The 21,655-nt window shown below is 41.9% G+C and overlaps 2 protein-coding genes across 2 annotated transcripts; one reads left to right on the top strand and one right to left on the bottom strand.

The window, feature by feature from the left end:
• Window positions 1-355: 355 nt before the first annotated feature.
• LOC139378590 (E3 ubiquitin-protein ligase Hakai-like) lies at window positions 356-4,872 on the top strand. Its single transcript, XM_071120886.1, has 6 exons — window positions 356-851; window positions 1,491-1,658; window positions 1,800-1,906; window positions 2,010-2,093; window positions 2,207-2,280; window positions 3,558-4,872. Exons 1-6 carry the CDS (start codon window positions 839-841, stop codon window positions 4,570-4,572), a joined length of 1,461 nt encoding a protein of 486 aa, XP_070976987.1. The 5' UTR covers window positions 356-838; the 3' UTR covers window positions 4,573-4,872.
• Window positions 4,873-7,222: 2,350 nt separating this feature from the next.
• Window positions 7,223-19,379, bottom strand: LOC139379324 (chloride anion exchanger-like). Its single transcript, XM_071122128.1, has 20 exons — window positions 19,258-19,379; window positions 18,448-18,587; window positions 17,854-17,964; window positions 17,514-17,674; window positions 17,217-17,381; window positions 16,688-16,840; window positions 12,959-13,041; window positions 12,716-12,863; window positions 12,426-12,539; window positions 11,915-11,992; window positions 10,741-10,836; window positions 10,484-10,590; window positions 9,559-9,628; window positions 9,348-9,440; window positions 8,765-8,860; window positions 8,125-8,352; window positions 7,963-8,017; window positions 7,681-7,826; window positions 7,455-7,532; window positions 7,223-7,249 (listed from the first exon to the last, which is right to left on the bottom strand). The coding sequence occupies exons 1-20, from the start codon at window positions 19,371-19,373 to the stop codon at window positions 7,223-7,225; spliced, it is 2,265 nt and encodes a 754-aa protein (XP_070978229.1). The 5' UTR covers window positions 19,374-19,379.
• Window positions 19,380-21,655: the final 2,276 nt, after the last annotated feature.

Here is a 21,655-nt window from a genome sequence, read left to right as displayed (position 1 = left end):
CATGCCTACTTATATTAACTATATAATTATTAATATACACCTACTGTATGATAGCTAGCAAATTAATTAGCTAACTAATGTTAGCCTGCCTAGTTACTTCTGAAGAAGGAAAAACAAATTTTTCTACAATTTCCAAAAGCTAACCAAATAAAAACATTATTACTTTTACGAGATGTGTCTGTGCATTAGTAGCACAACTTCTAACTTATTGACTTACACTTGTATGTTGACTCCATATTGACATTGAAGTTTTGGAGGATCATCGCGAATTGAATTATGGGGCGTTTCAGGCCCGAAGTGAACATAATTTAATAACTCGCAAACTCCATTAAAAACGAGAGCTGAGGAGTTTATGTTGCAAACTTCTCTTGCTTATCATTTGGACCGAAGACAAATATGGCCGCGGGGATTCCCCCAAGGGCACAAGGCGAGGGTGTGTCTTTAATGAGTTTGAAACGCGGCCTTTAGCTAGCCAACGTCGCAATGACATCGCCGACAAGCGTGCTCGGGGATTTCTATTAAAGAAGCCGTTTCTGCCTATCTTCATACTGTACTGTCTTTGGTTGAACTCTCGTTCTTTACACATCAGTGATGGTTTCCACTAGTTATTACTACACCACAAAGTAAAAATAGACTATATCGTAAAAATTAATGAAAACAGAAATGTGCTTTTTCGGGTTAGCAGTGTAGTTAGGTTTAAAATGAGATTTTAAGGTCAATTGTAGAAATGGGCGGGGGTTAAGACTTTGTGGCTGTGGTAACTGGTGACGACCCCTCGGTGGTTGAACTCCACTCCTCCCCTTTTATTATACTTTCCCATACAGCATTGCGGTGAATTATGGACCAAAGTGGTAAGAGACTATTTACTCTCCAGTTTCAGCTGTATTTTAGTTTTATTTGTGTATCAGTAGATTTAACTTGATACACAGCGAAATAGATTTAATTTGTAATCTTATTCATGTTCAGTTATACTTTACAAGTATTATCAGTGGAGTGTTTAAAGTACAAAAATTGAGGCCTTGTAAGCAACCTCTCGTTGCCAGCCCACTGCTAGCTAAATAGCTAATATATTGCTAACTTTAGTTTCCGTAGATCTGTGTTGCCACAGTAGTAGCTAGCTAGCTAGCTATACTTTTTAGAATAAAGTGACGGTTGTAGTTGATCTGCCAGTGCAAAGCTAATAACTTAAATTGTCAGGACAGTACTCTAACCACAAAATATTCAAAATAAATAATGCGATGTTTGTAGCTTAGATTAAGTGCTAGCTACGGTCTGCATTCTCCATCAATTTCTGCAACTCCAGACAATGTTAGCGTTGGCTAAAATGAAACATTAGCGCTTTACTGAACTATTTATCATGGTTTTGATCACCTATGGATTGTCAACTTATAGTGTCATTGTTAGTAGCAAGTATCATGTAAATGTTTGCTTGGTAGCAAATGACTGACTCAGGTCACTGACATTTTGAATGATCCATCGTTTTCCCACAGACAATGACCTGCAAGGCACGGACGGCTCGGGGAGTCTTGGGGGCCCTGATGTCCGCAGACGCATCCCCATCAAACTCATCTCCAAACCAACCATCAGGAGCAAACCTGCTCCCCGGACACAAAGACCCATGGGCAGGCAGCCCTCCAAACCCCATGCTGGGGATGAAGGTTAGCCAGCCACAAGTGCTTTCTCATTTTCTCAGTTTTAATTCCCATGGGCTAGATTTGGGGTAGGGAAACCTGTTTCTAGGTCATAGAAGCAAGCTTTCATATGGGACTACAGTAAGGCAACATATCTGTGTTTTCTAGAGAGTTTTAGCTTCAAGCAAGAGGAGAGGTTCGACAGTGGTACCAAGGCTGGGGATGTGTTTGCAAGTCAACGGAGGTTCCCCCAGCAAATGTTTTGGGACTTTAAGGTAGTGTTTCAATATCTATTGTTGGGGGGGGGGGGGGGGGGGGGGGGATGCATTCCACCTACATCATTACTGTGTCATAGACCTCTTGGTCTTTTCCCCACAGTTGAATTTGATAGGTGAAAAGGATGACATTCCAGCACACTTTTGTGACAAGTGTGGTCTGCCCATAAGGATCTATGGACGCATGGTATGTCTCTTCGATCACGTTTTACATAGTGTGTTATGTGGCTCTTAAAAATGTTTTATAGTAAGAGGCTATGAGTGCAGCAGCTTATGTTATTATCTGTATTTACTCACCAGATTCCATGCAAGCATGTGTTCTGTTATGAGTGTGCTTTGCTCCACGAGAAGAAGGGAGACAAGATGTGCCCAGGGTAAGCTCTTGACTTTTATTTTTTTAACCATTGGTTCTCAACTGGTTTTGCCTCTGGACCCAAATTAAACCAGGTTGTCTCAGTCGCAACCCAATATTCGCATTGTAAAACAAAAAATATCCCAAATTTGTATTTATTTTTTATTTCACCTTTATTTAACCAGGTAGGCTAGTTGAGAACAAGTTCTCATTTGCAACTGCGACCTGGCCAAGATAAAGCATAGCAGTGTGAACAGACAACACAGAGTTACACATGGAGTAAACAATTAACAAGTCAATAACACAGTAGAAAAAAAGGAGAGTCTATATATATATATATATATATATATGCAATCTGGAAAAATATCTTCAATGCTGTATTGATAGTAAAGGTAGAAATTATATGACAAGGGAAAGACATTCCCACATTTGTCATTGTCAATAATACATTTTTCCCCATATTCTTGATGAAGAATGTTAATAAGCTCACTGGTTTGAGACCCCAAAATCAACCAGCTCTGCCAATAGCGATGTAAAAAATACTTTGATTGAACAAAAATAGAAAAGAGAGTGTTTTTATTATAATTATATAATTTCTACACACTTTCTAACTGGTTGTAGTTTAAGTTCTGACTGGAGTATTTATACATTTTTACTCAAGACAGCCGTGTCTAGTGGCGTTACTTTTGATACCGGAGCTCCGGGGCATCGAAATCGCTAAGCAGCTTGCTTCTAAACAGTGTGCCGAGGCTTGTATCCCTTTATCAGAAGCACGCGATCAATGACGTTCGGCGCTTCGTTTTGTCGAACAACCACCTGATTGGTTTCGGTAGAAGACAAAGCGTGAAGGCATGTGTGATGTCATGTATACCAATTTGCCTGTTCTAAATTATTTTGACCATTAGGTGCCACTAGTGTACACGGTGTTGATCAAAGCCTCCCGTAATTCAAAATGTCCCACCAGTTGAGAATCGCTGCACTAGTGCATTCAACTGTCCATATGCAGGTCTCTTGAGTGGCGCAGCGGTCTAAGGCACTGCATCTCAGTGCTAGAGGCGTCACTACAGACACTAGTTCGATTCCAGGCTGTATCACAACTGGCCGTGATTGGGAGTCCCATAGGGTAGCGCACAATTGGCCCAGCGTCGCCCGGGTTAGGTTTTGGCCAGGGTAGGCCATCATTGTAAAAAATAATTTGTTCATAACTGACTTGCCTGGTTAAATAAATAAAACACAAATAAACTATCTGTATGTGTGGTTGCTGTCTGCACTTACTAACTAAACCTTTGTGTTGTTTAGTATGCAGCTCTTCAGCTGCACAGACCCGGTCCAGCGCATCGAACAGTGTCTGCGTGGCTCCCTCTACATGTGCAGCATCGTGCAAGGCTGCAAGCGCACCTACCTTTCCCAGCGTGACCTGCAAGCCCACATCAACCACCGCCACATGAGGGCAGCCAAGGCCTTGGCAAGCCGCCAGGACGCCCTGCACCTTCCCCCATCCACAGAGGTGCCTGACCGCTTCCGTGTGCCCCCGCCTCACCTGCCCAAGACTCAAGGGCACCTCCCGCCCTCCATCCAACACGGGGGTCATGACCCCTACAGTCAGCCACCACAGGCTTCCCATGATGCACCTCCTCTTTCCCAGGAGACCTTTCGCATCGCCACGGTAACTACACGCGCACGCAGCAACCTCATCACCGTGCCAATCCAGGATGACTCCGGTTCTTCCTCCACCTCTTCCTCCCGTGACCCTCTCCCTCCTGGCCCGGGCCCTGCTCCACCCCCACACCACCACCCTGACTACCCTGGTCAGCCTGTAGTGTCCCACCCCCACCACATGATGGCGCCACCGCAGCAGCACTATGGCCCTCCGCCTCCTCCCCCTCCACCCATCAACCACCCCATGCAGCACCCGCCCCAGGGCTCTGGGACACCCCACATGGTGTACAACCAGGCCGGCCCTCCCCCGCCCATGTCCAACGCACCCCCTCCCATTACCCCCCCGCCAGGACACATCATGGGTCAGATGCCCCCCTACATGAACCACCCTCCTCCAGGCCCCCCACCTCAACACGGTGGTCCTCCAGTCAACGCTCCCCCTCCCCACCACTACAACCCTAACTCCATGCAGCAGTTCCCTGAGGACCAGGGCACACTCAGTCCCCCTTTTAATCAGCAAGGGGGTCTGAGCCCTGGGATGTGGCCTGCCCCTAGAGGGCCTCCTCCTCCAAGGATGCAGGGCCCCCCACCTCAGGGCCAGATGCCTGGACCCCATCACCCCGATCAGTCCCGCTACCGCCCTTATTATCAGTAAACTCTCAACTCCCCACGAAGTCGGGGGCATTGTTTGACTTGTCCCTATTCCTCTTCACTGGTTTGAATAATGTGAACATGAGTCTCTGGGTTCTGTATGACTGGCATTTCTATGGAAACACTTAAGAGACTAGTCTATGGTGAATGTATGTATGTAGCTGTTCACTTTTATTGATATGAACCTTTTGGACTGTCAAATGAGCAATGATACATTTTAATTGCTCCTGTATTGGTCTCTAATGGACATTGTATCTGGAACATTTTTGGTTTGATGACGTCTCAATAAATATTTTCTAACCAAGTTAAATCTCATTATTTTTCAATATTATTAGTTATGGAAACGGTTTCATCCATATCAATAGGGGGCGGTGTATAATCTAACATTTGACATTGTTTGTGTAGGGAGCCCTGTGTTTTGGTTAATCTCATGACCTGGATTTGAAACTTTATTTAAAGCTTTTTCATCAAACTTCCCCTTTTTTTTAATGTCAGATGGTCCAGCACTATCCTTCAGACAATGCTTCATTTGTTTCTTCTAATTCTCATTTCTGGAAAAGGCTTAAAATAAAAGTTAAAATCCAGGTCATGTGACATGATTGACCAAAACATGGCCCTAGTTATGTAGCTGCTGGGAGAAAATGAATACATTTTGAGGGGTGGCACTGTAATTATGACAAAACACCAAGATTACTTTATTAACCATTTCACATTTATGCCTTAACTGTGTTGCAGTGTGCTATTTGATGTCACCCTCCTTAGCAAATGCTTCAGGGGATTATTTTGCTATATAAAATTCAAGCTACTAGTAGTGTTTTGCTGTTGACTATTTGCTTTGTTGATTCCAAGGATTAGTGAGGCTATTTGAAAATAAGTAACTTTATTGTATGTTCATAAAAAAATGGCTTTGCCACACAAAAGTATACACTGAGTGTACAAAACATTAGGAACACCTTCCTAATATTGAGTTGCACCCCCCCCCCTTTGCCCTCAGAACAGCCTCAATTTCTCGGGGCATGGACTCTACAAGGTGTCAAGCATTCCACAGCGATGTTGACTCCAATACTTGCCACTGATTGGTCTTCACATTATTAATAAACAAACATCTGGAATCAGCCTATAAGAGGGTGGCTCTGTTGGTAGAGCATGGTGCTTGTAACACCAGGGTTGGGGGTTTGATTCCCATGGGGGATTAGTATGAAAATGTATGCACTCGCTACTGTAAGTCACTCTGGATAAGAGTGTCTGCTATATGACAAAAAGTAACAGGTTTTGGGTTTCAAATCGACCATTACAGCATACTTGATTGCTGGGAACCTTATTATTGCTAAAATAATGTGTTCTTTGTCAGATCTTCCCTCCCGAAGTTCCATGACTCCCGGTTCGCAGGAGAGTAGACCCTGTTATCAAGCTCATCCCCAGCCAGAGCATAGAACTCCCAATTAATGTTGGACACCTGAGGATGACTTCAATCAAAAGTTAATAATTAGGGGGTGCTTATATAGTCCTGTTTCACTGTATGTACAAGTGGGTAACCTGCACAGGTGTGAAATTGTTTTTTTGCATATTACACTCCCACTGAGAGTGGGACCACAGCCAGGGGATCAGCCATTATTGACAGCGACGCTGGAGAAATTTTGGGGAGGACACAGGGTGGTATGTGTAGTATTTGTAGTGTCTAGGGTTTTTTGTATGTCTAGGGGTTGTTGTATATCCAGGTGTTTATGTCTATGGTTGCCTAGATTGGTTCCCAATCCGAGGCAGCTGTTTATCGTTGTCTCTGATTGGGGACCATATTTAGGTAGCCATATTCCTTGGGTATTTCGTGGGTTATTGTCTATGTATTGTCTATGTATGTATAGTTGCCTGTGTCAGCAGTCGTTGTTATAGCTTCACGTTCGTTTTGTTATTTTGTTAGTTTGTTTAGTGTTCTTCGTTTATTAAAAGAAGTATGTATTCTTATCATGCTGCACCTTGGTCTCCTCGTGATGATGAATGTGACAATAACTCTTATTCAATATCTGTTACAGGACGTTCAGATTTCTAAATACCGTACTGCTAATATTGCTTCATTTCTTGCTGGCGGAAATACTTTGTGCTAAGAAGTACATTTATTTTACACATAAAATACATCAAAGTAAACATTCCTATAAAATCCCTATGCACACATATAAAATGCAACATGGTCGAGCTATTTAAAAATAAATAAATGAATGACGTTTTCTGATATTTCTTTCAAAATCTCATAACACTTGCCATTGAGTATCTGTTTGACAGTACAAAAAAAATTCAAATATATTTAATGTACAATTATTAGCTAAATAAGTGGTGTCCTGTGTACATATGGTTACTGTATGGTGTCCATTTTAGGACAGCATCATGTGTCTTATGTCAATTATCACCAGAAAGCACAGCGATCACAGGAAATGTATGCCATCCCAGGAAATGAAAGTACTGTACACATCACTACACTCTTAGAAAAATTGTTCCAAAAGGGTTCTTCAGCTGTCCCCATAGGATAACCCTTTTTGGTTCCAAATATAACCCTTTTTGGTTCCAGGTAGACCTCTTTTGGGTTCCATGTAGACCCATCTGTGGAAAGGGACAATCGAAGAACCCTTAAAATACTGACATCTGAGAGTGTAGTTCTGGAACTAGAACTTGGTTTCTGACTCTGAGACCTGGGGAAAGCAAAGAGATTTAGATTTTATTTTGTCAGCTCATCTTACTGTCATTTTATTTTTATGAATGATTTTTATGAATTACCTGTACCTCCACATGAGTTGCAACATTACGAGAGTTATCATTTTAAAGGGATTGGTGATTATTCATTACAAATTTAGAAAAGACAATGACAAATAGATTTGATGGGTCTCTGTTACTTACATGTACAAATCGGTCCCTGCTACGCAAACTTGACACACCATTGCATTGGTTGCCATGGATAGTGGCTGTTGTTATAACCTGTAAGACAACATGATTCAAAAGAATGAGACAAGTTCCTGTGTATGAAGCGATGTAGGCCAAGATAAGGTTTGGCACCTCTAATCTAGTCTGTAAGGGTGGAAACATCAATAGATACACAGTATTTTTCTACAGGTAAATGTTATACCTTTTCACAGACTTTTGTGTTTTCAGAGTTTACTGGATGTTTGTCCAGGATATGCAGCATGGCATCGTGGAGAGTCAGGAAAAACATGGACGACTTCACCTCGTCGTCAAAGAACATACAGCTGTGCAGTTTCTTCAGGATGTACGCTTTGGACAGAAGAGATAGATATCGTTAGATCAATCACTTCACCTCTATTTGTTTCAGAGTGATTGAAGTCAGTGTTGAAGAGAAAAAGTGAGAAGGGACAGATGGGGCAGATGGCTTGTCTTAAACCAGGCTTACCGTCACATGCCACAATGTAGACCTCAACTTCAACCCGAATGAGCTCTTTGAGTGCCTATAGAACACAGCAAAATATCAGTACCCAGCGAGTAGAAATACTCTGGTGAAATACACAATCATCCCCACATTCCCCAGGGTTGTAACGGAAGAGTTTTGTTTCACCGCTTTGAGTCCCTTGAGGGCAGAGATGTCGAGGAAGGAGACGGCTGAGAAGTCCAGGATCAGGCTGTGGACGTCTACTCTGGGGACTTGGATGTTGGCAGGAAGCTCAGAGTTCCAGTTCACCTGGACAGGAAGGTCCTTGAAGTCAGTGGGCTGGTCCAGTTCCTCCATGTTGCTCTCATCCTCAGACTCCTCAATGGGACCAGAGCTGGTGAGCAGTAGGCCTTTCTGCACCGGGAGAACCACAACATTACCACAACCTCTTATTGTGAAAACCTGACTACATGTAGAAGGTGATCTTTGGAGGTCCACCCACCACTATGGGATGATGATTAATTTGTTTTTCATATACATGCAACCCCAAGACCATACTGATAAGGCAGGTACGGGGACGACTACCTATAGGTAGGAACTGCAGCGTGTGCATGATGTCTGTTGATTTTGGATTGCTAAAAGTATGTTGTTGCCAGGTGTGAAACTAATGTTTTGGGCTAGACTGATTTATGAGATACTTATGGCCATTTGAATGAAACTTTATGATACAGGGGGCTCTTGTAAAGTGTTAACGGGGTAACTTTGTGAGTGGAAGTTATCTTTTTATGTGTTTCTAAGGGCAACAGGTAAGTGCACCACTACTCACAGATGTCATCTGCAGCTCTCCTTTCTTTAGAAGTTTCCTGATCGTCCTCAGGGCTTTGTTTCTCTTCCTCAACACTCTCAAAGGGTTAAAGCCCACCTGAAAACACATCAAAGTCAAGTTGAACCCTAATTAGCAATTGCACACATGAATGTGGGAGTAACTGTTACACATGGGCTTTATTGTGACTGGGACATATTGTTTACCAGTGCCTTGGCCATCATACAGATCAAGGTTAATCTTATCTTATCTTATCTGCATGTGCCTAGTGTTTAGTAAGGTGCAAGTCAAACTTTAGTAACACCAATTTGTATGGGCACTATTGCTATACAACCTGGTATACTATATTACCTCATACACTGAGGTCGTATTGACCTTCTTTAGTTTACTTGACCATTCTTTAGGACCTCTTTCCATTGGATCAAATCCGATGAGAAAATAAGATGTCTTAATAAGTAGATCCATGAATCATTATTACCTTATTTGACCATGTCATGGAAATTGTAATGCAAAAAGGCCTACGTGTAAATGTGTTTGGAATAATTCTTCATTTTACACGTCTAATTGTGTATAATTGCTTACGTACAGCTTCCACCAGCTTGCCCCGGAAAAAATCTATATTGGCAAAGAAGATGGGTGACGGTATCCTGAAGATCTTCACACCCTCTGGCTCATAGATCTGGAAAGAGATATATAAACAATAGAACAAGGGCCATGTGTAGACTTACCATCGTCACAGTCTTGTAAGATGAAAAGATAATGGTGAGTATCTTTAGTTCACATTACAGCTTACTCACACTCATGTAATCCTTGCGGTCTTTGTAGATATCTGTTCCTGTGATATTGGCCAGGACACTGCAACGTGGGCTGGAATAGAATGTATGTAGAAATGTCACTATGACATTGTGTTCCAGGGTTGGGGTTCATTCTGAATTGAGTTGTGAATTGGTCTTTAATTCCAATTCAATTATTGAATTTGAATTAAATGTGAATTGGCCACATCCTGCAGGAAGCAGCATTTTAACGGAATTTGAATTAAAGGAAGTAGAATTGAATTCAATGAAATTCATTGTAATTCAAATGGATAATTTATTCCATACATCATTATGCACATGTTCATTTTGACATGATGCATGGTTATCAATACTTGAAACATTTAATTTTTAAAACTCATCCTCCTAAAAAGAGTATTACATAATTAACAGTGGTCTGGAAATATTCTAAGATCATTTTGTCATAATTCACTTACACGTTATTAAATATTTAGAAAAATACATTTCCCACAATGCATTAAATCCAACACTCCATAAAGAAGGGAACAGCTAAACATTTTAGGGTAAAAATACAAATAAAACACTGAGTTATAATCCCATTTTTCTTGATGGTATCTGTATTCTTGAGTAAGAGGTGGCAGATTTTTTTGGGCAAAATATTTATCAAAGGAATGAGACTCGTCTGTTTCATGTCTCAGTTGAATTTCTTTGAATTGCTTTGAATTCAATTATACTTCCTTTCATTAAAATTCAATTCAAATTATGCTTCCTGTGAGGTGTGGCCAATTTGAATTTCAATACTTGGGTTGAATTGAATCAAATTCCGAAATGTTGAATTGACCCCAACCCTGGTGTCCACCTCCAAATAACATTGAAAACTGACAAAGAATAAAAACAGACACAAGTTCAACTTTTTTTGAGGTATTTGGAGATTTGTGCCCACACTCACAACTGAGCCCTGAAGACAACGGTGAGCAGCTCGATCCCTAGGCCTACAGCCAGCCCCAGATCCAGCCCCAACAGGATGGAAGCCAGGCAGGTCACCAGCCACACCACCTGGATAAAGACATGGAGGGGAGACAGGACAAGGGGATGCAGGATGGAAGGGATTGGGGGAAATATGAGTTCATTATTACAGTTGGTAAAGACATCACTCCGTGTTTCCATTTTAGGTGTAGTTCAGTGGGAGTGTCTCAGAAGACTCACACAGTCGGGCCGGTCTCTCCTCCACAGGTAAGGGACTTCTCTGATCTGCATCAACATCCCCTTCAGGTTGACTATGACCACTGCCCCCAGCACCGACTGTCAACACAGAGGGAAAAGGTCAGGCAATGACATCTTTGATGATCAGTCACAAGAGTTGCACAAGACTTCCATCTAAATTCCAGTGCTCCTATCTACTTCATACAGTGTGATTCAATACATAATGTTCTAATCTTAGATGTTAAGTCCCCTATATGGGGGACTTTGAGCGGTTCTGGACTGGTTCCGACTGACATTTTGGTGAACGCCTTAGGGTCCAGTGCAATATAATGCCAGAAAGACCCATCTGTCTGCTCTCCACTTCCACTCTCTCAGCGGAGCTGACTTGAAGTGTCAGGTTTCAGACCCCACATTTGCATAGGAAGTGACATGTCACATTTTCTGACCTATCCAGACAAAGAATCGATTTAAATGACAGAGCCCATATAAGGTGAAAGTCTAGTGAATCCAACGGTTGTCGTTTCATCTCACTTGAATATTCTCAGCTGGATTTAAGAGCTCTCAACATGAATACATACTAAATTGGTTCATAGAATTGAAACAAGAACACTTTCTCTTGGTCACAGACAGACAAAATCACTTAGTGCTTAAAGCTGAAGTTGTAGCGAGTCTGCACACATTTGAATGGTGTCCCTGCGCTGCTCAGTGGACTTTTATGAAATAGTGTTATATGAAATTGTGCAAACATTGTATTCCCACTAAGTATGATCATACTTATTTTACAGTTATAAGAAAGGTGAAATCTTATGGTAAGTAGTTTATCATTTGATTGTTACTATATTTAGGAAGCATTTCAGTATTTTCAGGCCCTATTGCCCCACTTTTGTTGAATAAGAAAAACAAATGTGATTTTCAATATTTTCACATTATATTTGTACTATGTACTTGAGCTTGTGTCCTCAAAAGTGAGTACACCTCAGCAATTTATACAAAAATGTTTTACAGACAGGTGAGTTCCAGAACTTTCTAAAACTATGCAATATTACCAGTTATTGTTCATGGCCTTCTCATGAAAAATAATTACATTTGGGTATGTCTATTTAGGCAGAAATCAAAATATTGCCCTATCATTCAACTCCTAAAGCCAATTATATTGTAAATACTGAGTGAGTTTTACCTTTGGGAGTGGCTCCAATAAGAACCCGATAGCCAAGGTGACGACCATCACGATGAGCGCTGACAGTAGACCAGCGATCTGAAATGATGAAAATACACTTTATTTGACTCACATTTAGCTATTCACAAAACAACTACAGATAAGCACTGTTTAAGCAGTGTTTCCCTTTGATATATTTAATATATATATATATATATATATATTATTATCATTATTTATTAACTTGGTGCATTGTAACTCTGAGCCAATTCTATCATTCCTCACTATGTACTGTAGGTCACGAGTCACAACAAACTATTTCACATTCTCTCTCCCATTTGTACAATTCTATCTGGTTTGGACTATGATAAGTTATCAGTTATTATTACAATAAAGATAGGGAGACCCAAATAGGTCAATATTTCATAACGTTTACAGCTACATCACTTGGATAAAGAACTTGTACAGGAAGGAACTCTAAGTATGGTTGTGTGTCTGTATTCTCAGACAGCCTCTTGGTTTAGTAGTTTACCTGGGTTTTACCACCTGTACTCTCCTGTACCGCACTCCTGGAGAGAGCTGTGCTTGCTGCAAACGACTTAAAGGCTGCTCCAATGATGTTACTGGCCCCAAAAGCTATCAGCTCCTAGAGAGCAAAACAAGCACAAGTACATGTTCTGGAACCGTTGATATTAGTTCAATTCTTATGTTGATAGTTTGTATTAGGCTGACACCCCTCATTCACAAGCAACAATAATCACATTTTTCTGTACCACCTCGGCTTCCAACCCCTCCTCCTAATGTTCTGGTTTTGGGACTCACCTGATTTCCGTCTATGATGTAATCGTGTTTGACTGAGTAGACCTTGGCGACAGAGAAGGCTACAGCAAAGCCCACTATGGCCATAGGGAACGCCTCAACAGCAGTCTGCCCGAAGATCTGCATGTTCGGGCCCATCGGGGACTCATACCTAACAGATTGAGAGGGAGAGGTATTGTTAGATTATTTTCCCATCTATTCTCAGCCATTTTAACATGCAGCAAACATATTTTTATATGTACTTACCCCACTGGAATACGGCCGACAACATCAACTTTATAATTCACCCGGAAGTTGAATGCATAGGAAACGCCACAAGCGATGACAGTCTGCCAAAGTCATTACCAAAATCAATGTATCAGTTATTAGCATGACTAATGCAATCTGGTGATAAAACAGTATATTTCAAGAGAATCTGGTTACCTTGTCAACTTTAACACAAAGCTGTGACACACTGCAGGCCTATAGTACATCAGTACAAGTTCATGTATTTTCCTACAATTCACCTGATTGTCCTCATCTGCCGTACTGTGAGTCAGTGTGAGAATAAAACATCAATACTGTACATTTCGCAAAAGCTGTCTCCTTGCTACAATGGCATTGTACTTTGGATCAATACACTCTTAGAAAAAAGGGTTCCAAAAGGGTTTTTTGGCTGTTCCCATAGGAGAACCCTTTTTGCTTCCGGGTAGAACCCTTTTTGCTTCCAGGTAGAACTCTTTTGGGTACCATGCAGAACCCTCTATGTCACATATGTCAGAGTCAAGGCCCGCGGGCCACATCCGGCCCGCAAGAAGGTTTTTTACGGCCCCTGGGATGATCTTGATTTATTATTAGAACCGGCCCGCAGCAAGCCGGCAGCCCGCAGATCTTTTACACGCACCAATACTACATTTCCCACAATGCAAAGGTGACGCACCGAGCAGTAGGCTGCTTCATTTCAATATTTATTGGCACAGCAGTCGTCAGCATCACAGTAAAATTAACTTTCAGATACCCATCAAAAATGGCAAAACGGAAGGTGGATACTGAGAACCGGGGGTTTCAAACAAGGTGGGAGTCGGAGTATATGTTCACGAAGGTAGCTGGAAAACCTGTGTGTCTTCTGTGTGGAGAAAGTGTGGCGGTACTGAAAGAGTATAATCTGAGACGACATTATGAAACGAAACACGCGGACAAAAACAAGAATATGGACATGGAACAAAGGCTACAAAAGGCAGAGGAATTAAAACGAGGCCTCAAATCTCGACAGGCTCTGTTCAAAAAAGCCAAATCACAAGGCCAGGCTGCTGTCAAGGCCAGTTTTATTTTGGCAGAAGAGATCGCTAAATCAGCCCGGCCATTTACGGAGGGGGATTTCATCAAAAACTGCATGATTAAAGTTTGTGACGAAGTTTGCCCAGAAAAAAGGCAACTCTTTTTAAATGTGAGTCTGAGCAGAAACACCATTGCCGAGAGAGTAGACCAGTTGTCCATCAATCTAAAAGAGCAGCTTGTGAAAAAGGGAAAAGATTTTATTGCATATTCCTTGGCTGTGGATGAGAGCACCGACATTTCTGACATTGCCCAGTTGTCAATTTTCATCCGCGGAGTGGACTCCAACCTAAGCGTGACAGAGGAGTTTTTGGCTTTACGTCCTATGCATGGCACAACTACGGGGCATGATTTGTATGAAGAGGTGTCAAGATGTGTAAATGAGATGGAGCTGCCTTGGGAAAAACTCGTGGGTTTGACAACCGACGGAGCACCTGCGATGTGTGGACACAGGAGCGGACTGGTGGCGAAGATACGGGAAAAGATGCAAGAGGAAAACGCGACAGGTGAGCTGACAGCTTATCATTGTATCATACACCAGGAAGCGTTGTGCGGTAAAGCCTTGAAAATGGAGCATGTAATGAGCATCATCACGCGCACAGTTAACTTTATCAGAGCCAAAGGTTTGAATCACCGCCAGTTCAAGGCATTTCTGACGGAGTTAGAAACGGAGCATGGTGATTTGCCTTATCACACAGAGGTGCGATGGCTAAGCCAGGGAAAGGTGCTTCAAAGATGTTTCGAGCTTCGTGAGGAGATTTGTCTGTTCTTGGACAGCAAAGGGAAAGACACAACACAACTCCGAGACGAAATGTTTCTGTGTGAAATGGCTTTTCTGTGTGACATTACGAGTCATCTGAATGCAATAAACTTGCAGCTGCAGGGTCGGGATCGTGTCATCTCTGATATGTACAGTACAGTGAAGGCATTTAAAACCAAACTGACTCTGTGGGAGACGCAGATGCGGAAAGAAAATTTGAGCCACTTTCCCAGCTGCCAGACCATGAAAGAGAAGCTCTCTACCAGTGCGTTCCCGAGCACACAGTTGGCTGATAAAATAGGTATGCTTGCCGCTGACTTTCGACGCCGATTTGCTGACTTTGAAGCACAAAAAAGCAGGTTGGAACTGCTCGGTAACCCATTTGCTGTTGACGTGGAAAGCTCACCACCAAACCTCCAAATGGAGTTGATTGACCTCCAATGCAATGATGCACTGAGGGCAAAATATGCGGCAGTGGGTTCTGCGGAGTTCGCCCGTTTCCTCCCCGGCACAATGCCCCAGCTGCGCATCCAGGCTGCTCAAACGTTGTCTATGTTTGGCAGCACATACCTGTGTGAACAACTGTTTTCTTTGATGAACCTGAACAAAACATCACACAGAAGTCGACTTACTGCTGAACACCTCCACTCAATTCTGAGGATTTCTTCAGCTCAGAGCCTTACCCCGAACATTGATGAACTTGTGGAAAAGATGGGACACCACCAAGTATCACCCTCAACCTCAAACAAGTGAACATTACTGTGCAATCACATATTTAGAGTTTTTACTCAGTTCAAGTTTAAAAGTTAAAATTTAATATTTGTTTTCACTGCATGTTACTTCTCCTTAAACAAAGTGTTGTTTTTGATTAATAGATTTTTGCACTTTATTTTTTTGTATTTCAATCCAATTATATTTTAAAAATATTTCAGTTGAGTGGATGATAGAAAATTGCTATTATTGTTTTTTCTTTGAAGTAAATTTAGCCCACTTTTGCTAAAATAGAAAATATAGTCTACTGATGGTGCCTTGAATACCGGTTTCTTTCATTTAATGTTCATGTTATGGGGATATTTATATAAAGGAAATTTGTCTTTTGTGTCTGTTGAAAATTAAAGATTACTGACAGAGCCATAAGAAAATATTGCTTTATTTATCTGATCATATTGTAATATATTTGTTAGGTTTTCAGTAGGTTCAATTAGGTTCACTAGACTATATGCGTCATTTAAAAATTTTTCAATGAACATTCGAACAGTCCGGCCCTCGTCTTGTAGCTGATTTTTTTATTTGGCCCTCCGTCCATTTGACTTTGACACCCCTGCTCTATGTAAAAGGTTATACATGGAAATCAAAAGGGTTCTACCTGTAACCAAAAAGGGTTCTCCTATGGGAACAGCCGAAGATCCCTTTCAGGTTCTAGATAGCACATTTTATTCTAAGAGTGTACTAAGATAGGAACAAGAGAGTGACTGTTCAGGATAAGAATAGCAATGCTTCCCGATGCTTATCTGTGATAATATGATCTGTACTTTGTGCAAGTGCATACTCTCATTCAAATGTATATTAAATCGTGAGACACATCTCCATAAACAGTGCCCGGCATGGCAACACCTTTTTCTTATCTCTTTGAAAAAAAGGTGCCATCTAGAACCTAAAAGGGTTCTTCGGCTGTCCCAGTAGGATAAACCTTTGTAGAACCCTTTTTGGTTCCAGGTAGAACACTTTTGTTTCCAGATAAACTCCATTGGGTTATTTTTTCTAAGAATGTAAATTCAATGGTGCCCCGTACGAGGCTTGTTCTCGCCACAATGTTTCCCAATTCTGATCTGTGTATGCTGTCATATACTGTAGACCTGTAGCCCCGGTTGTGATGACATAGTGCACACATTGCCACTCACCATGATAACCTCTATGGGAATTGGAACAGGCAGCTTGGCTTTGTATCTATCGTTGATCTCCTTCACTATGAACACCACCACCATGATCAATATGGACGTCACCAGGTCACACACGTTGGTCTTCTCAATCTGGACAAAGATCTTCTCCAGGGTCTGAGGAAGACGTCAGTTAATATTGATGACAGTAATGAAGAACCAGTTACAGGGTGTGAGAGTTAAGTCAGAGGTCTCTACACCAAGCCATGACTCATGAATTATAGCTTTTTCTGAAATCTTGTGGGCACTTGAGGAAGACCTGTGCTTAACTGTGTAAGATAAGATACAATGAGACAGTTGTTTAGCTTATCAACACTCTTTTATTCCTCAGAGCCTTAGAAGCCGATCAGATATGAGGGATAAGATTTGAGGGAGTTAATGAATATATATCTGTCATAGCTAAGCCATTACATATTTGGATATCAGTTGAAAAAAATCAGACTGTTGCATTGAAAGACATTTGACCTCATCCTGTCTCTCTTCCTGGACTCACATAAACGATGGACAGCGGTCCACTGAGTCCCGGCACCACCAGACCCAACACAAACTTCAGCTGGGACACCAGGATGTGGACAGCAGCCGCGGTGGTGAACCCAGACACCAGCGTGTCTGACAGGTACATGACGATGAAGCCTACCTGCAGCAGACCCATGGCCAGCTGGGAGAGAAGCAGAGGACTCATGTTAGAATATGGGAGAATTGTTCATTTTAGATTCAGATTACAGAGAGATACCGTATGAGTAATGTACAGTACATGAGTGATAATGTTGAGGTAATGATGGTGTTTTACCTGCATTATCCCCATGAGGAAGGTGACAGAGGCGGCCACCATTACTCTCTGCTCATCGCTGGTCAGCCCCTCAAACCCAGTGATGTTGACTGGGGGGCCTTCATCAGGCACAAGCCTCGTCAACACTGCACCCACCATGAGGCTCAGAACAGGGAACGCCCCTGGAGTGAGTGGGGTGAGGAAAAAGAGAGAGGAAGTGAAGATGAGGAAGCAGTGGATGGAAATTGGAGAGGTGGGCAGAGAGAGGGCGGTAAGTACAGTAAAAATGTGTGATAGCTTGTGATGGTCAGAGCAAAACACGGTACACGCACACACACACACACACATGCACAGTACTTACCTACTGAGATATGTCTGGAAGTGCCAAGGAAGAAGTAGACGATCACTGGGAAGAAAGCAGTGAAGAGTCCGTACCATGGAGGGAGGGAGGCCAGCAGGGAGTATGCCAGACCTGTCAATCAAACAAAAACAATGAACAACAATTTACAGCGCATGCTAAATAACTCCACCATTAGTCACTAGAGACTACGACAGCATTCAAGAGTCATCATGATCCAGATGTATCTATTGGCTCTACTGTGTGCCAATGCTAATACTGTGATAATAACGCCTGCTAATAAAGATACGTTAACATCTCTTCTTTCAATAAACACCTATTAATAGGTGTCTAGGATCAGATAATGTATTTTAGGTGATACCACCATCGGACCTGATCACCGTTCTGTAAAACCATAGTTCATCAATATTCTTCAATTTCAATAACAGCCCTCTCTTTCTCTATCAATGCTCAAAGTGTATGTTTTTGTGACGTTAATGAGGAGGTCTACAGTTCTTTATCAAATGATTTCTCAAGAAGTGCTCTTGGAACTGCTTTGATAGATCTGAAGATGCACACTGGTTGATTGAGGTGGGTTAGAGTGGGTGTTAGCTTCACCTTGTAGAACAGCTACCAGTCCAGTGCTGACCCCAGATACAATATCACTCAGCAACCATTCCTTCAGCTGGTAGATTCTCATCCAACCAATGAAAGGCAGCAGAGAGAGCGCTGCGTTCTTAGCGCGCTTGAGGTCACAACTACAGTTAACACACACACCATTTTTAGTTAGTCTCCACAGACATGATTTACTAATAGTTGATAACATCTAAGCATCTTGATGCACACATTTTTAGACATAGAGTATATAAGATGATAGGGCTGATCTTTAAGCTAGACGTATGCTTTTAAAGAACAGTTACCGTATCTGTAAGCAAACTAAAGACAATCAGGGTGTCTCAGGTAAAATGTCATGTGGGCCCACCCGTCCACACCAAACAAAAACTAAACTCCTAAAGTGATTTGAGTCGTGATAACCGACAACTGCAAAGCAGTTTCATTGTCAAATCAGCAAACAACTTCCGGCAGTATATCTATCGCGGACATTGCCATTGGACTCGCTGAATTGCATGAATTATAATCCCAAGCAACCTTGTTACAAGTTGGTACACTGGAATGTGTGTTGTAATAATCGTGACAATGACCAAAGGAGCAGCCGCTCATCGATTTGACACCTCTTAATGCAGTTACATGTCCGACACCGCCAAAACACCAGCTATGCAAGTGTCTGCTATCGCTGGTTAACTCTTGATCTGATTGAATTTAGGCCGAAGTGTTGCATCCATGCACTGCAGCCCATCATAAGGCTACCTTCAGTGTTACACAAAACAACACAAGCAAAACAACAGAAGAAACTTGATTGGTTCTTACGTGAAATACTGCTTGACATGGTGCCGCACGGTCTTATGGTGCCTGTGGATCTTCTCATGTACGTCTGCGAAGGCGTCCTCTGAGTAGAGTGGCCTGGTGACCATGTACTGCTTCATCTTTACCCTCTTCTTCTTGAGTGGTGCGGCACCTGTTCCTCACAGGGTCTCTGAGACCCATCAATCACATTTTAGTACAGGCTCCTGTCATATCTTTCTCTCCTGCCTTTGAAAGTAACTTGGCACAGACGATCACTGTGGAGCTGCTGCACAACAAAGGTATAGCTACCGTCACACACTAACTACATCAGCCTGTGTCATTTGTGTCACAGCTCTGTGCTGTCCAGTGGACCAGCTGCGACTGGCATGGCTGGGCAGGGCCTGTGCTGCCTGTCAGCTTTGACCAGGTTAGAGTGGTCTGGGTTAAATAAGGGTTCTGATACCATTATAATACACAGGAGAACACAGGCAAGGTTGTCCTATATTACAAACAGTTTTTACTAAAGGTAATACAAAATAAAAAACTCTTAAGAAAGTGTTATGTCACCAACTGCCACATCCAGATTTCAGATGGAAAGATAGATAAATTAAGATACTTTCTATTAAGATACTTTCTACTTTCTAAATGATAAGCAAGGTACTAGAATAATACATAACACTAACTCTTACCTGACTAGTTTATCTGTGTACGCAGCTTCAGTGTATCCAAACTTTTCCTGTCTTTCTCTCTCTTTCTCTCCGCACAGAGGAACACCCTAAGATTATCTGGGACCGGGACCCTTGGGAATGTTGCAATTAACAAATCCCCTCTACCGGGTTGCTTATCGTTCCTAACTGTAATTATTAACAGCAATTATGATACAGTCATCACACGCCAGCCCAGCCCTATCCTTGACCATTGTTCTTATGGATAAATGCCCTGGCACAGTGCCTCAACTTTCAATGATTACTGAGTGTGTCTGAGATCCCCACTTATGGGCAGCGTGGGGAGGGCTGGACAGTGGTCGTGGCTGTACACTGGAGATCAGTGGACGTTTCGTGGTAGAGGTTCAGGTTAGGGTTGAGGTTAAACATGGATGAATATGATGAGGGGTAGCAGTACTACTATACAATAATAACCCGCTCTCTACTTTCAAACTGGCTAATGCTGTGAGACTCATTGCAGCGACACAGAAGGGATATTGCTGTTCATCTGGGGTTGTGGTGTCAGTGCAGGGGGATGTCTTGTTATACTTAACAGTAGGTCTTACATGAATCCTATCTAAAGTATACATCTGAAGAAATTCAAGAATAAACAATGTAAAAATATAATAGTAGTTGTTTTGTCCCCCCTGTTATGACCCAATTTCATCATACCTATAGTACATACTTTGTCATACAAAGCCCTACAGCATACCTATTTACAGCCTATCTATATACACCATAAATCAGGGGTCCTTAATTACATTTAGACGCAGGACAATTTATTCTTGAGTGAATGGTCGGGGGGCTGGAACATAGTCGTAAATCATTTGTACACTGCAAATTTACCCAAAGAAGCACAAACAGATAAAGTATTTGACAAAAACAGAATCATTTCAAACCTTGATTGCATTGGGATACGATCACAAATGCCTCTCTATTTATGTGTGGGGATACTTGGGAGCAGATTTCCTAACCACAGGCGGGCCGAATATGGCACCAGATCAAACTGAATTTTCCCTCTCTATGAAAACATATTACCTTGACCCAGATGTTGTTGTGTGACCAGTTGATAAGCTACAGGTATCTCTGCTTTATGTTATCATCAGAGTTTTATTACTGTAAAATAGTACATGTTTTTGATGGCTTTCAAAGCTGCATTCCAGTCAAGCGAAAATAGCATGTCTGTGGGAATGACCTCATAGGTGTGTGTGTGCGTCTGTGCATGTGTGTGTACAATATGTTTATGTGTGTGTAGGGGAAGGTTACTTTATTCTCTGTTTTTATTGTATATTTATTACTTACAGTACCCGAAGAAACATGATTGGGGTGTATGTTTCGCAGGTTGACGTTTAATATCATGAATATTGCACAGGAGGCAGAACTGAGCGATTTCCTTTAGATGGGCCAGCTGCAAAGTCAAAATTATCTATATTGTAAAAATCCACGAAAACAAAAATGTACATTTTGGTCTTAATTTAAGGTTCCGGTTAGGCGTTACTGTTAGTAGTGTGTTTAAGGTTAGGGTTAAGGTTAAGGTTAGGTTTCAATTCTGATTTTATGATTTTGTGACTGTGCCAGCTAGTGACCACTAGTGCCCCCAGAACTAGATTCATAACAAAAAAAATGCTAACCTGCATCTATTCTGACCTTCTCATGTTTACATTTTTAAAAAAAAATCAAGATAGCGTTTCCTAAATCAAAAGAAGCACATCCTCATA

This window comes from Oncorhynchus clarkii, chromosome 21, assembly GCF_045791955.1.
Source record: "Oncorhynchus clarkii lewisi isolate Uvic-CL-2024 chromosome 21, UVic_Ocla_1.0, whole genome shotgun sequence".
NCBI lineage: Eukaryota > Metazoa > Chordata > Actinopteri > Salmoniformes > Salmonidae > Oncorhynchus > Oncorhynchus clarkii.
Note: the sequence above shows the minus strand (reverse complement) of the source record. Positions and strands in the feature narration are given on the sequence as shown.